Source organism: Bos taurus, chromosome X (assembly GCF_002263795.3).
Source record: "Bos taurus isolate L1 Dominette 01449 registration number 42190680 breed Hereford chromosome X, ARS-UCD2.0, whole genome shotgun sequence".
Classification (NCBI taxonomy): domain Eukaryota; kingdom Metazoa; phylum Chordata; class Mammalia; order Artiodactyla; family Bovidae; genus Bos; species Bos taurus.
Window position 1 is genome coordinate 132861574 of NC_037357.1, and position 15685 is coordinate 132877258.

A 15685-nucleotide genomic window follows, 5' to 3' on the forward strand; every position below is an offset into this window, starting at 1 on the left:
ACTATCACAATAAGAATCAGCATGTATACCAATTTATAGATCAGGAAACTGAGGAGAACCCACTAGTCGTACAGCCTTCTTCAAGGAGAATTGATGAGGCCAGCTACTTTAATTCCAAACATTGTCTCTAGGACATGGCAACCTGCAACTTCCAGCTCATTTTCTTTATTGTCTGAATGTGTTTCTGTAGATCATCTTTTCTCTTCTCAATCTCACTACTTTGTCACCTTATTTTCCAGATGTGTTTTGTCCCCTCTGTAATTTTCCATACTTCCTCGTCCATCAAAGGTCCCCTAATTAGTAGAAAACCTCACGGATTTCTCTATGAGCCCTTACCCTCTTCTTTCCCTGACCTCAAGCTATTCTCCCTGCGTTGCTCTCACTTTTATGCAGAAAGTTGAAGGGAAAGAATCTTAAGATATGAATTCTAGTTTTGATTCACTACCCACTTAGGTCCTTTTTTTACACTCCAGTGTTCAGAGCCCCCCTCCACCAGGTATTTCCAAGAATTGTCAAAGTATTAACTAAAGTCATGCATGTAAAAATACTTCATATAGTCCTAAAGAACTAAAGAAATACATGTTGTCTTTTACTCACATGGAAGAGATTGTCCAGAGGACCACTAAATAAGGTATCCAGTTTGAAGAAATTGCCGGGAGCAGCAAAATTGCTGAAGAAAAGTGGCTCCAAACAGGCTCAGAAACCAGTGCCCCCTCCCAGAGAAGCGAGGACCCCTGGAAAGCACCCCAGACACAAAGTCGGTAAGATAAAGTTTGGGGAGTTCCTCTAATTAGTTCCTCTAATCCCTGTAGAAAAGCTAATAAGTATGGCCTAGGTGTGGGGTGTGGACTTTGGGTAGGCGTGGGTTTAAGCTGGACTGATCTGAGGCATAAAGTTAGCACTGGGGCCTTGGGGAAATCTTATACATTTTCTGAGGTCCTGATTGCTCATCTGTAAAGTGAAGATACAGACACATAACTCATACGGTGTTTGGAAGCATTGCATGAAATGCAAAAGTGCTGACACCTACAAGTAATTCAATAAATCCAGCTGTGATGATAGAGACCTCACTTTGTTAGTATTTATACACAGACCTCTGCTCAATGCTTTAGGTGTCATGCCCTTAACATATATTTTCTGAGTAAATGTGTCAGTGAACTATTTCCTAAGTAAGAAGGTTGGGAAGTTAAACCCACTAACGGGAAGTGCAGGAAGCTAACACTGAACTGGGCATCTGTGGTCAGTGTGGAGCCTCAGTGTCCTGAACCAGTAGTTAAAGGGAGAAGAAACAAAGTATAGAGAAGGGACTTTCCGGTGGTTAAGTGGTTATGACTCCACACTTCCCCTGCAGGAGGTGTGGGTTCCATTCCTGGTCAGGGAACTAAGATCCCACAAACCATGCAGCATGGCCAATAGATAATGTATCATTAAAACATAAAAATACACAAGTAAAAGTTTGAAAAATAAATGTGAAAAAGTTTTAACAAACTGTATAGATGGACAAGTAGGAGATCTCACCCTTTCTGATAAAACAGGGACTAATTCTCCAGACCCCACCAGCCTTGCTTAGCTTCTGTTCTCCATGTTAGAACTCAGAAGAAAGGAGACCGAAGTGAAGAGGTACAGTGTACGAGAAAGAAAGGGCCATGTGTACCAAGAGGTCAGCGAGCCCCAGGATGACGACTACCTGTGTGAGTGACCCTGCTGGCCCACTCATGGAGAAGGGGTTATGAGACCTTGGTACAATAACCTCACCTCACCATTTGGTCCCCCAATCATCCCCTTCCTCTATGACTTGGGGTACAAGATCAAGGCCAAAGGCCGCGAGTGCCCCAGCTCTTTCTGAAGGTCTTTGCGACCAGCAACATCCCTATACCTCCCCTCATCCCTGTTGCTCTCACCTCCAGATTGTGAGGAGTGTCAGAACTTCTTCATCGACAGCTGTGCTGCCCACGGGCCCCCAACCTTTGTAAAGGACTCTGCAGTGGAAAAGGGGCATGCCAACCGCTCAGCCCTCACTCTGCCCCCTGGGTTAAGTATCAGGCCATCGGGCATCCCTGAGGCTGGGCTTGGAGTGTGGAATGAGGCATCCGATCTGCCACTGGGCCTGCATTTTGGCCCCTACGAGGGTCAGATCATATACAATGAAGAGGACTCCAACAGTGGATACTGCTGGCTGGTGAGAAATAGCCCTCTTTCCCTGTCCTCTGGCTCTAATCGTTTGTGTGTTGTGGGGGTGTACTTCATGTCTACATGCAAGGACACGGATGGTGATGACATGTCGGCAATGACACGGTCAGCCCTGTGTACTGTGTGCACTGGGCATGAACACAGGACTTCTATCCAAAGGTCAGAGGAAGGTGGGAGACAGTGGTACAGGCATACAGAAGTGACCCTTCACTTGTGGAGCCCTTGCCTTCAATGTGCCAGTAGACTCAGACTTGAAATGATGAGCTTACTGTGTGGTCCGACTGGCAGTTGAATCCATGCAGGCTGAAGAGCACCAATGCCAGCAGGGGGAAAGTTCTCCTATTACTTACTACCAAAAAAAAAATAAAATAAAAGAGAGAAGAAAGCCTGTATCTCTTTTCTGACACTCAGGTCACCAAAGGGAGAAACAGCTACGAGTATGTGGATGGAAAAGACACGTCTTTGGCCAACTGGATGAGGTGGGTGCAGTGAGCCTGCAGTTTGTAGATGTCGCTCCTCCCTCAAGCCCACACCCCTTTCCTTCTCAGCCCATCTCCCTCGGTAGCTTTCACATCTTCTTTCCTCTTTTCCCTCCATATCATGCTCTTTCATTTCAAAAGACATTAGAAAGAAAGAAAGAAAAATATAACATGTGCCCTCAAAATATAAGTCTATATGCTCAACAAAACTGAGGTACTTGAAAACAACTTGAGGAGTCTAGATTCACCAGGGACACTTTACCTCACTTAACTGACACTTACCAAACACTCTATGTCCCAGTTTAGACAGTGAACTTCATTACTGAAGCAGATCACACAACCCATGTCCTTTTGGAGAACATACTGAAGACAGACATTAACCAATTGATTTTAGGAATAGTAACCTTACTTTTTCTATTTTTGAATAATTGCACAGCACCAGGATAACCTAACATGGGAGACCTTGAGTCCGTGTGGGCAACAACCTCCCCAGGCTCGGTTCCAGTGAGAAGTGGGCCCTGAGGCCTGAGAAGGAATGGGGAGCAGGATGGCCGTGAGCATGGCCACTCTCTGAGGGCCTCTACTTTCATCAGGGCAGGCAGAAAGTGAATAAACTATTACTGTTCTCTGTCTCAAGCTATGTCAGAGCACTCTCCATGTTTCCATGGGAGAGGGTGGGCAAGTGAATAGGACCCTGGATACATGTCGGGAGATTGGAGAAAAGCCTCTGGAGAGAAGGCAGGCTGGGGTGAGTGCTGAGGGGTGCATGCTAGCCTAGGAGTACCAAGTCCTGCGGAATGAAAGAGAACTTAATTTAGAGTTTAGAGGAGCTGGAGGTCACCAGTCTTACGGACAGTCCAGGTGGAGACAAGTCTGGAACTGGGCTCTGGACAATGGCTAATTAGGTAAGGAGAGAAAAGCATTCCAGCCAGGAAGAGGACTGGAAACAGGATCTGGAAATAGGAATTCACACAGCCAGGTCTAATGTGTGAACAGAAGGTCCCCATGGGGGGCAGTGGGAACCATGGCGGCCTCAGAGCCTGAAGGTTCTGGTGTCCAGTAGTGGAAGGGTCTCCTCACCTGTGGTTTCTTTCCCTTTCCCGGCCTTGACCCCAGGTATGTGAACTGTGCCCGGGATGATGAGGAGCAGAACCTGGTGGCCTTGCAGTATCACGGGCAGATCTTCTACCGAACCTGCCGGGTGGTCAGGCCGGGCTGTGAGCTGCTGGTCTGGTATGGGGACGAGTATGGCGAGGAACTCGGCATCAAGCAGGACAAAAGGGGGAAGAGCAAGCTCTCGGCCCAGAGAGGTGAGCGCCAGCCCTCTTCCAGCACTCCACCCCATCCTGGGGAGCTTCCCTGGTCCTATTCTGAAGCACAGTCCAATCCAGTCTAAAGTCAGTCAAGTTGCAATTAAAATGCCTCAGAATTTGATTCATTTCATAAGACTGTTAGGAAAAATATTTATATTAAAAATATTAGTTCTAATTTTCAATATTTCATGCAAAAAATATGTAACATCACCTTCTTCTGAAAGGCTTAGAAGCAAAAAGCAAGTTTTTTAGCACCTACCAGCTCTCTCACCTTTACCAGTTTCTTCCTCATTTCCTCCACATTTCTAAGTGACATGCATACAGTGATTTGCATTCAGTTACTGTTTCAGTTTGTTGTCATGTGAATTCATACTTTGTGCCAGACAGGGCTACACACACTGAAGCAGACAGAACCACTGCCTTGGGGCAGCGTGGGCTTCATACCAGACAGGGGCTGGTGCTCTGAGGAAAACCAGTGCAGTAAAGTGCCTCGGATCAGCATGCACAGAGTGGGGTGTGGCAGAGGATGGTGGGGCAGGGTCTCTGCAGAGATAACACCTGTGGATTCCAGGATTCCAGGCAGGGGAGCAGCCAGTGCTGCAGCCTCAGGGCCGGGAAGAGAGGCCATGTCAGTGGTCGCAGGAGGAAGCACAGAGGGAGAGGAAGGAGGCTGGATGGAACACAGAAGCCTCAGCGCCCATGTCCATGTGCAGGCCTTAGGGGTCTTCCTGGGTGACACAGAACAACCATGTGGCTATCAGCTCCAAGCGGCATGTTCTCTGTGCTAAGATGATGCTTTGGTTCATTTTTGGGAAGAGACAGCAGTGGGGAGTCCCCTCAGAGGTCAGTTCATTGCCAGACATGAGGGGAGAGTGGCCTGGGTAAAGATGCTTGGGAGTGAGGGTGTGAAGAGTCTGGCTGGAGATGTATTTTTAAGCAGGACTTCCTAGTGCATGTTAAATGGACTAAGACTGTGTGAAATAAGAGGTATGAGTATTGATGAGGCTTGAGAAAGGACATGTCTTTATTGTATGATGTATAGAAAACAGAGAGGAGCAATTTATGAACCAACCGGGGCAGCAGGAGCCAGAGACCTGTAGTCAGTAGGACCTGGGCCTCTTGGTCTCGTCCAGTCTCAAACCCACTTCCTGCAGAGTGGTTTCTTTGAAAGGCTGCTCTTTGAACAAGAAGCCTCAAATTCAGCTTTACTCACACCTGCTCTAACCACCCCCTGTGCTGCCTCCCATATGCAGAGAGCTCCAGGCCAGGTGCCCCTAACTTAATAGACCCTTTCCCCTCACAGGGAGCCATTCAGGAAGATTCCACCTAAGTCATCAAGAGTCTTATCTCTCAGTAGGGTAAAATACCTGTGGCCACTGTGACACGACTTTTCAGATACTTACACTCAGGGAAAGGTCCCTGCAGATCCACCTCTATCAGGAGAGACGCTGCCTCTGATGCTACTGAAAGGTCCCTAGGCTGGGTGGTATGTAGAAAAGGCCCTTGATGCAAGCTTCCTGGATTTCTGTAGATGTAGAGAATAAGAATGGAATGGATAAGTGGACTGTAAAGACCCACTTGATGGGAGACAAATCGTGCACCATCAACACTAAGATGGTTACTGGGGCAGGCTTTACCATGGCACACCAGCTACCTGACTAAAAGCTTCTTCTTTCAGCAGAACCAAAGCCCAAGATCTACCCATGTGCCTCCTGCTGTCTATCCTTCTCCAGTCAGAAATTCCTCAGCCAACATGTCCAACGCAATCACCCTTCTCAGATCCTCCTGAGGCCATCTATAGGAGACCACCTCCAACCAGAGGATCCCTGTCCAGGCAGTCAAAATCAGCAGCAGCGATATTCTGATCCACACAGCCTGAGTGACAAACCAGAGGGTCGAGAGCCCAAGGAAAGGCCCCATCCTTTGCTGAAAGGCCCCAAACTTTGCATAAGGCCGAAGAGGATTTCAACGGCCTCTTCCTACCCACCCAAAGGACAAATGGGGGGTTCTGAGGTGCATGAGAGAATGACCGAAGAGCCCAGCACAAGCCAGAAACTGAATCCAGAGGACACAGGCAAATTATTCATGGAGGCAGGGGTCTCAGGGATTGTAAGAGTCAATTACGGAGATCATGAGCAAGGCTCCAAGGATAGGTCAAGTCTAATCACACATGAGAAGATACACACGGGGGAGAAGCCCTATGTTTGTAAGGAGTGTGGGAAAAGCTTCAATGGGAGGTCAGATCTCACCAAACATAAGAGGACACACACAGGGGAGAAGCCCTATGCTTGTGGGGAGTGTGGGCGAAGCTTCAGTTTTAAGAAAAATCTCATCACACACAAGAGGACACACACACGGGAGAAGCCCTATGTTTGCAGGGAGTGTGGGCGAAGCTTCAATGAGAAGTCACGTCTCACCATACATAAGAGGACACACACAGGGGAGAAGCCCTATGTTTGTGGTGATTGTGGGCAAAGCTTCAGTTTGAAGTCAGTTCTCATCACACACCAGAGGACACACACAGGGGAGAAGCCCTATGTTTGTGGGGAGTGTGGGCGAAGCTTCAATGAGAAGTCACGTCTCACCATACATAAGAGGACACACACAGGGGAGAAGCCCTATGTTTGTGGTGATTGTGGGCAAAGCTTCAGTTTGAAGTCAGTTCTCATCACACACCAGAGGACACACACAGGGGAGAAGCCCTATGTTTGTGGGGAGTGTGGGCAAAGCTTCAATGAGAAGTCACGTCTCACCATACATAAGAGGACACACACAGGGGAGAAGCCCTATGCTTGTGGTGATTGTGGGCAAAGCTTCAGTTTGAAGTCAGTTCTCATCACACACCAGAGGACACACACAGGGGAGAAGCCCTATGTTTGTGGGGAGTGTGGGCAAAGCTTCAATGAGAAGTCACGTCTCACCATACATAAGAGGACACACACAGGGGAGAAGCCCTATGTTTGTGGTGATTGTGGGCAAAGCTTCAGTTTGAAGTCAGTTCTCATCACACACCAGAGGACACACACAGGGGAGAAGCCCTATGTTTGTGGTGATTGTGGGCAAAGCTTCAGTTTTAAGTCAGTTCTCATCACACACCAGAGGACACACACAGGGGAGAAGCCCTATGCTTGTGGGGAGTGTGGGCGAAGCTTCAGTGGGAAGTCAAATCTCACCAAACATAAGAGGACACACACAGGGGAGAAGCCTTATGTTTGTGGGGAGTGTGGGCGAAGCTTCAGTGAGAAGTCAAATCTCACCAAACATAAGAGGACACACACAGGGGAGAAGCCCTATGTTTGTGGTGATTGTGGGCAAAGCTTCAGTTTTAAGTCAGTTCTCATCACACACCAGAGGACACACACAGGGGAGAAGCCCTATGTTTGTGGGGAGTGTGGGCGAAGCTTCAGTGAGAAGTCAAATCTCACCAAACATAAGAGGACACACACAGGGGAGAAGCCCTATGCTTGTGGGGAGTGTGGGCGAAGCTTCAGTTTTAAGAAAAATCTCATCACACACCAGAGGACACACACAGGGGAGAAGCCCTATGTTTGCAGGGAGTGTGGGCGAAGCTTCAGTGAGAAGTCACGTCTCACCATACATAAGAGGACACACACAGGGGAGAAGCCCTATGTTTGTGGTGATTGTGGGCAAAGCTTCAGTTTGAAGTCAGTTCTCATCACACACCAGAGGACACACACAGGGGAGAAGCCATATGTTTGCAGGGAGTGTGGGCGAAGCTTCAGTGTGATGTCCAATCTCATCAGACACCAAAGGACACACACAGGGGAGAAGCCCTATGTTTGCAGGGAGTGTGGGCGAAGCTTCAGGGTGAAGTCCAATCTCGTCAGACACCAAAGGACACACACAGGGGAGAAGCCCTATGTTTGCATGGAGTGTGAGTGAGTCATGACCAATAAACCACATCCTAGCCACAGGAGGATTACTGCAGCCACCCCATGCCTCAGCTCTAAGGGGGCCTCAGAGCAGGTTTATGATCCGTTACTGTCGCCAAGAGTATGAGGAGAGACTTCCCAGATGGTCCAGTGGCTACTACTCCAATGCGTAGAGCCATGTTGAATACCTGATTTGGGAACTACCTCCCACATGGAGCAACTAAGACACAGTGCAGCCATGTAAATAAACACATAAGCAAATATTTTACAGAAGCAGTGTGATGAACACAGAATTAATTGATTAAACAGACCTTCCACTTTCATGACAGGAGAGGAGGTAGATAAACAGCAGATGGTTTCTTAAGTGTTCTGTAGATATTCATGCCAATTGCCTTCACGGTTTTCTGTACTTCTTCTAATAAATTTTGTCTCCAAACAAATCTGAAGCCCAGACTACGTACTCACTCCCCCCTTATTACCAACAGCAGTGGGGTCCAGTGACAGTGAACCCCTGGGAAGGCATTATTCTGGAGCCAACTCAGTTAGGTCACTGGACAGTCACTTCCAGGGTCCAGGGAGAGGAATCTAGGATTTGAGACAGACTCATCAGGGAAGAGAAAACTCTGGCTTCCTGGGAGGTGTGGCCTCTCCTCCTTATAGACCTAGACTCTACTTTGGCCTCTCCTGGTTGCCCTCTGTCTTCCTCTGACTTCTGTAGCCTCAAAAGTGAAGGTCACGTGCATGTGTATGTGTGCATGTGCATGTGCCTCGCTCAGCCTGGGCCATCTGGTCTCCCTCACTTTGTCTTTGCCACTTCATCAGGGTCATCACAGCATCTGGACTCCAGACTCGACCACAGGGGTCCAGTTCTCAGCTCTGCCCTCAGCATCTCTGTGACATGGGACAAGATGCTCAACCTCTCAGTGTCTCTACTCTCATCTGTGATACAGGGTGGGAGCACCAGCGTTTTGGTCTGTTGCATAAGCACAGGCAGAATCTGGAAGAGGCTGGCTGAGAATACAAGCCCCGCCATTGCTGTTATTTGTGTTTTTTCTTTAATCTTTTAAAATGTTTTAATTGAAGGATATTTGCTTTATAGAATTGTGTTTTCTGCATGTCCTTCAGCCCCCACATCTTCCAGGTCTTCAGAGCTAGACGAGGAAGGGGCTGTTTAGGCACTTAGCTGCCCTGATGAGGACATGTGAGGTCAGGGATGCTAAGGGAACACGACCTCCCTTCCCACCACTGCCATTCTTACTGAGCTGGGCAGCCCCAGAGCCCCTCCACACAGACAGGCAGTGCCGACAGTCGTCCACCCTGCAGACAACAGAGCCTGGAGCCGCGTGTGCAGGAAACTCCTGTCCAGACCCCATCCCACCCCCCACCCGGAGGGTCCTTGAAGCCCACACAGTGGCTTCTCTAATGCACGGGTCTTGTACCTGTGCCCACGTGCTTTGGTCAATGCTGTTGTGACCTTGAAATTCTTAACTATGGAATAGTTCATCCTACACTTGCCTTTTATGAGTGAAGTCTGATGGACCATAGGGTGCGCTGTGAGCAGAGCAGATGCACACAGCACAGCCCCCAGGGGTGACCAGGCTGCACGTGGGGACAAGGTGGACACAAAGTCCATCCCCCCAGGTGAGTGAAGGTGGTGACTGCACCAGGAAGCCACGCTTGCTTAGACCCAGAACTGAGTTCCAACACAGAGTGGAGGCAATGGTGTTCTTAGGAGTTGACCACACCCTTCCCTCTATGAATGAACTCTGCTCTGTCCTGATCCTTCCAGAATGGGTTCAGGAGGCTGAAGTCCACTCGGTCACCAAAAGACACCAAGGGGTGAGTGGGCTATGGGGCGGGGGGGTGGGAGGTGGTAGCTCCAGGACTGGGGGCAATGGCCCTCAGTTCCCTCCCTGTTCCAGGCTTGTGAAGTGTCTCTACATGAACCATGTCAGTAATAACCACCCACTGTTATTTTCTCGTTTCTTTCATGCTTTCCTAAAGGAACACGTTTGTCTGCTTGGTTTCCCTACAGGAAGGGAAGCCACATAAACTCTCCATCTTCCATGGCTTGTGGCTGGGGTCACAGGAGTGATAGAGAATTAGGGGTGATGCAGGCAGAGGGGTTTCAACTGAAATACAGTGGAGACCCAGAAACTTGCAGGGGCTTCTCACCTGCACCTCCCACCAGAGCAGGGCCTGGAATCCCCTGAAAGCCTGAGCAGGTCAAAGCTTCTCCCTCCCCTCCCCTCCCCTCTCCTCCCCTCAAAAAGCTGGATCCTGGGCCAGCCCACAACACCCCCAAACCCCCCATCACCCACAGGCCTTCACAGGCCCTCCCTCACAGAAGTGGGAAGACCTGCATGGCGGCAGCAATGGTGTGTGACCCCAGAGCTTGGGGTCTCAGCTGACCTTGAGCAAGGGGGCTGGTGCTTTACACACCCTCCCAGCCCAGAGAGATGCCAGCAGCCACAAGCCACGAAGTGAAGCAGAGGTGAGGAAGGGGGCTGTTGATGTGAGCTGTCTGAGGTCCCATCCTGTCCCCATGACAGTGGCCAGGCCTCACCTGACACCATGACTGCCCTGCACGTGCAAACAAGACAGCAGCAGTCACAGTGACAGGACAGCCAGCTGCCTCCACCGCATGCTCCACTCGGACCTCAGAGGCCCCATAGCTGTACCTGACCCACCTGGCGCTGCTCTGCTTGGCTGCCAGGGCTTGGGGACCCTGGGTGAGTAAGTGAGGGCAGAGCACCAGAGGCCAAGCCTGTTTTCAGCGGCCAGACCTGCCCTGGTCGCCAGACCCATGAGCCCAACCAGTATCTGAAGCCAAGATGCCTTTGGGAGAATGACACCACAGACGCTGACCTCAGAGCTCAGACTCCTGAAAATTTACTAAACAGGTTGTTTTTAGTCTTTTTTTTTTTTTAAGTAGGAGGTTGGCAGGAATAGGGAGGGGAATGACTTCCTTGGTGGTGCAGTGGTTAAAAATCTGCCTGCCAATGCAGGAGACATGGGTTCATCCCCGATCTCGGAAGATCCCACATGCTGTGGAGCAACTAAGCCTCTGCACAACTACTGCAGCCCAAGTGCCTAGTGCCCATGCTTCCCAACAAGAGAAGCCACCACAGTGAGAAGTTCAAGCACAGAAATTAGAGAGTAGCCCCCACTCCCTACAACCAGGGAAAAGCCCATATAGCAACAAAGACCCAGCACAGCCAAAAATAAATAACTTTTTTTTTTTTTTAAGTAGGATGCTGCAGCATTCCCTGCTGGTCCAGAGGCTAAGACTCTGAGCTCCCAACACAGGGGGGCCGGGTTCAATCCCTGGTCAGGGCACTAGATCCCACATGCCTCAACTGAATACCCTGTGTACCACAACTAAGACCCAGTGCAGCTGATTAAATAAATATTTAAAAGTAAGAGGTGGAGCGGTCCTAAGATGGTGGAGGAATAGAAAGAGGAGACCACTTTCTTCCCCACAAATTCATCAAAATATCATTTGAATGCTGAGCAACTTCCACAAAACAACTTCTGAACGCTGGAAGAGGACACCAGGCACCCAGAAAGGCAGCCCATTCTCTTCAAAAGGAGGTAGGACAAAATGTAACAGACAAAAAGAGAGACAGAAGAGTTAGGGAAGGAGAGCCATCCTGGGGAGGGAGTCGTGAAGGAGGAGAAGTTTCCAATCACCAGGAAACCCTCTTACCAGATCTGTGGGGAGTTTTGGAATTGCAGAGGGAAGCATAAGTGGGAGGGGAAAAAAATTCCACAGAATATGTGCCTTAACCACAACTCCCAGTGGAGAAATAGCCTAGACACTCACATCTGCCACAGCAAGCAGGAGAGGCGTGGGTTGCATGCTTAGGGTAAGGACTGGGCCTGAATGCCCTGAGGACAATCTGAGGGGGCTAAGGTGAGATAGCAACCCAAACTGTGGGATAGCCAGAGAGAGAGAGAGAATTTTCCTGTGAAAGCTCTAACCTAAGGCACAGTCTGGCCACTTCACAGAACAAAGGACTGAGTGAACACCAAAGGAGACCTAGCTAGCTGTGGACTGTCCCCTCACCCTGCCGGAGGCAGAGAGGCAGGTGGGCAACAGCCAGAGATGGAAGACGAGGGGCAATCTCGGCCCCAGAGATGGCATCCTCCACCAAACTGTGAGCAGGCTCCTACTTCCTAACCACATCTTCCTGGGATCCTGGACGGTTGACATCTGCCAGGAGGATCGCAGCCTGAGATCAGCCCCCCAGAGGAGACATACAGCACACCTGAGACAGCGCTCTTTTGGCACACATGGGACACCGAGCAGCCGGGACCAGGCAGGTGATTAAGACACATGGCCCACCTGGGGCAGTGTGCTTGCCAAGCACCTGGTCACCTGAGCTGCTTGGACCTGGGAAGGGCACAAAACGCAGGTCCAGCTGAGTCTGTGCCTTTGTGGAGTACCTGAGAACCTGAACCTGAGCAGCTCAGACCAGGGAAGTGCATGAAATGCAGGGCCAACTTTGGACAGTTCCCCTGAAGAGCAACCTGGAGTCTGAGCAGTGTAGACTGGGAAAGCACAGGCCATCATGAGCTGGGGCAAGCCCCATGTGGTCCATACACCATGAGTACTCCCCACACATGCCAATGATATTTGTTTGCAGTGCTCCTCCCTCTCCACAACACAACTGAACAAGTGAGCCGAAATAAGTGACCACCTTCACTCCCTTGTGTCAGGGTGGAAATTAGACACTGAAAGGACTTGCAAACAGAGGAGGGTAAAATAAATAAAGAAGAGGGAGCCGCTCTGGAAGTGACAGGTGCAGCAGATTAAAACCCTGTAGTTAGCAATGACTATGCATTGGAAGGGGCCTATAGACCTTGAGAAGAAGTATAAGCTGGAACAGGGAACTATCCGAAACTGAACTGACCCCACCCTGCCGGCAGCAGCTCCAGAGAAATTCCTAGATATATTTTTACAATTATCATTTTTTAATTATTTTATTTTTAAGTTCTTTATTACTCCTTTAATTTTCATTTTTAAAACCTACTATTACTTTGCAAAAAACCTATTTTTTAAAGCAAACCATATATATATATAATAATTTTTGTGATTTTTTTTCTTTAATATTGTGTTTTTGAGAATCCAACCTCTACTCTAGATTTTTAATCTTTGCTTTTTGGTATTTGTTACCAATTTTGTACCTTTAAGAATCTAATCTTCAGTACCCATTTTTACTTAGGGGTGTGAATACTGGCTTGATTTCTTTCTCCCCTTTTGACTCTCCCTTTTCTCCCCCATGTCACCTCTATCTCCTCCCTCCCCCTTCTCTTCTCTACTTAACTCTGTGAAGTGTGTTCTCAGCTGTGGAGAACACTTAGGGAACTGATTACTGGCTAGATTGCTCTCTCCCCTTTTAACTGACCCTCTTCTCCTCCTGGTCACCTCTGTCTCCCTCCTCCCTCTTCTCTTCTCCATATAACTCTGTGAACCTCTCTGGGTGTCCCTCACTGTGGAGAATCTTTTCACCATTAAGCTAGATGTTTTATCATCATTGCTGTATGGATGGAGAAGTCTTGAGGCTACTGTAAGAATAAGACTGAAAGCCAAGGGCAGGAGGCTTAAATACAAAACTTGAGAAAACCAGAGAACTCCTGACTCCATACCTGCACTGAAACCAAGCTCCACCCAAGAGCCAACAAGTTCCAGAGCAAGACACACCATGCTAATTCTCCAGCAATGCAGGAATATAGCCCTGAGCATTAAAATACAGGCTGCCCAAAGTCACACCAAACCCATAGACATCTCAAAACTCACTACTGGACACTTCATTGCACTCCAGAGAGAAGAGATCCAGCTCCACCCATCAGAACACTGACAAAAGCTTCCTTAACCAGTAAATCTTGACAAGCCACTAGTCCAACCCCACCCACAGGGAGGAACGTCCACAATAAAGAGGAACCAAAAACTTCCAGCATACAGAAAGGCCATCCCAAACACAGCAATCTAAACAAAATGAAAAGGCAGAGAAATATTCAGCAGGTAAAGGAACATGGTAAACGCCCACCAAACCAAACAAAAGAGGAGGAGATAGGGAGTCTACCTGAGAAAGAATTCAGAATAATGATAGGAAAGATGATGCAAAATCTTGAAAACAAAATGGAGTTAAAGATAAAGAGACTGAAGGCAAGGATTGAGAAGATGCAAGAAATGTTTAACAAGGACCTAGAAGAAATAAAAAAGTGTCAATCAATAATGAATAATGCAATAACTGAGATCAAAAGCACTCTGGAGGGAACCAACAGTAGAGTAACTGAGGCAGAAAATAGGATAAGTGAGGTGCAAGATAGAATGGTGGAAATATATGAAGCAGACAGGAAAAAAGAAAAACGAATGAAAAGAAATGAGGACAACCTCAGAGACTTTTGGGACAATGTTAAATGCCCCAACATTCGAATCATAGGAGTCTCAGAAGAAGAAGACAAAAAGAAAGGCCATGAGAAAATACTTGAGGAGATAATAGTTTAAAACTTCCTTAAAATGGGGAAGGAAATAACCACCCAATTCCAAGAAACCCAGAGGATCCCAAACAGGATAAACCCAAAGAAAAACACCCCAAGGCACATATTAATCAAATTAATGAAGATCAAACACAAAGAACAAATACTAAAAGCAGCAAGGGAAAGCAACAAGTAACACACAAGGGGATTCCCAAAAGGATAACAGCTGATCTTTCAATGGAAACTTTTCATGCCAGAAGGGAATGGCAGGACATAATTAAAGTCATGAAAGAGAAAAACATACAACCCAGATTACTATACCCAGCAAGGATCTCATTCAAATATGAAGGAGAAATCAAAAGCTTTACAGACAAGCAAAAGCTGAGAGAATTCAGCACTACCAAACCAGCTCTTGAGCAAATGCTAAAGGATCTTCTCTACACAGGAAACAGAGAAAAGGTTTATAAACTTGAACTCAAAACACACAGTTACTGTAGAAGTGAACTTTTGAGAATAGAGGGCTATTACTCTAAACCCTATGACATTAGTGTTGGTCGTTCAGTCGTGTCCGACTCTTTGTGACTCCATGGACTGACCGCGTGGAGCCCGCCAAGCTCCTCTGTCCATGGGATTCTCCAGCTAAGAAGACTGGAGTGGGTTGCCATGCCTTTCTCCAACTATGATATTAGAGGGGGCTGTTACTATAGAAGCGGAACTATCACTGTACAGGGGAGAGTATGACAATAGAAGGGGAGTATTACTGTAGAGGGGGGACTATGACAACAGAAGGGGACTATTACTATAGAGAGGGGACCTTAAGAATAGAGACAACCCCTGTCCATGGAGAGCAGTAAACACAAAAATAAAGGTCCAGGCGTGTGTTTGCCATGAAAGGAGTCCTGATGCATGCAGACCACCAGGACACCCACCCATAACAGGAGAGAGGGGACACTCAGACCCTGACTGGAGGCATTCCCAGCTTCTTTAGCTGCTCAGGTGGGTGCTTCATCCTGGGAGCCTGTCCAGTCACTTTTACTGCAGCAACACCACCAGATCGAGAGACCGCCTCTGGGGAGTGACGGGCATGTGACCTTGTGCCTGGGCTCCATCGCCCCTAGGATGGAAGCCCCCATACCTGGAGCCCACAGGCTCGACTGGGCCCCTCTCAGCCCCAAGAGGAGGGGGCTGGTGCACAGTGCGAGGAAGGGGGACCCTCTGGATGGGGTCGCCAGCTCGAGCCTCAGGGAGAACAAACTTGAGCTGCTGGGGTCTGTCTGTTGGTCTCTGTCTCCCCGCTCCCTTGCTCCTCCTCAAACCCCCACTT

The 15685-nt window shown here is 48.5% G+C and overlaps 1 protein-coding gene across 1 annotated transcript; it reads left to right on the forward strand.

The window, feature by feature from the left end:
• The first annotated feature begins 1524 nt into the window (after positions 1 to 1524).
• On the forward strand, positions 1525 to 8321 carry LOC100851938 (histone-lysine N-methyltransferase PRDM9-like). The gene is made up of 6 exons (XM_059883910.1): positions 1525 to 1691; positions 1908 to 2230; positions 2602 to 2669; positions 3786 to 3958; positions 4506 to 4511; positions 5664 to 8321. The coding sequence occupies exons 1-6, from the start codon at positions 1583 to 1585 to the stop codon at positions 7883 to 7885; spliced, it is 2901 nt and encodes a 966-aa protein (XP_059739893.1). The 5' UTR covers positions 1525 to 1582; the 3' UTR covers positions 7886 to 8321.
• Positions 8322 to 15685: the final 7364 nt, after the last annotated feature.

What these genes read in the sequence shown, in the direction of transcription:
- LOC100851938 (XM_059883910.1), top strand. Translation starts at nt 1,583, where the DNA reads ATGTTAGAACTCAGAAGAAAGGAGACCGAAGTGAAGAGGTACAGTGTA. An exon ending in CCAGGATGACGACTACCTGT is followed by an intron (nt 1,692 to 1,907) that starts GTGAGTGACCCT and finishes TCTCACCTCCAG; the next exon opens with ATTGTGAGGAGTGTCAGAAC. An exon ending in GCTCTAATCGTTTGTGTGTT is followed by an intron (nt 2,231 to 2,601) that starts GTGGGGGTGTAC and finishes TCTGACACTCAG; the next exon opens with GTCACCAAAGGGAGAAACAG.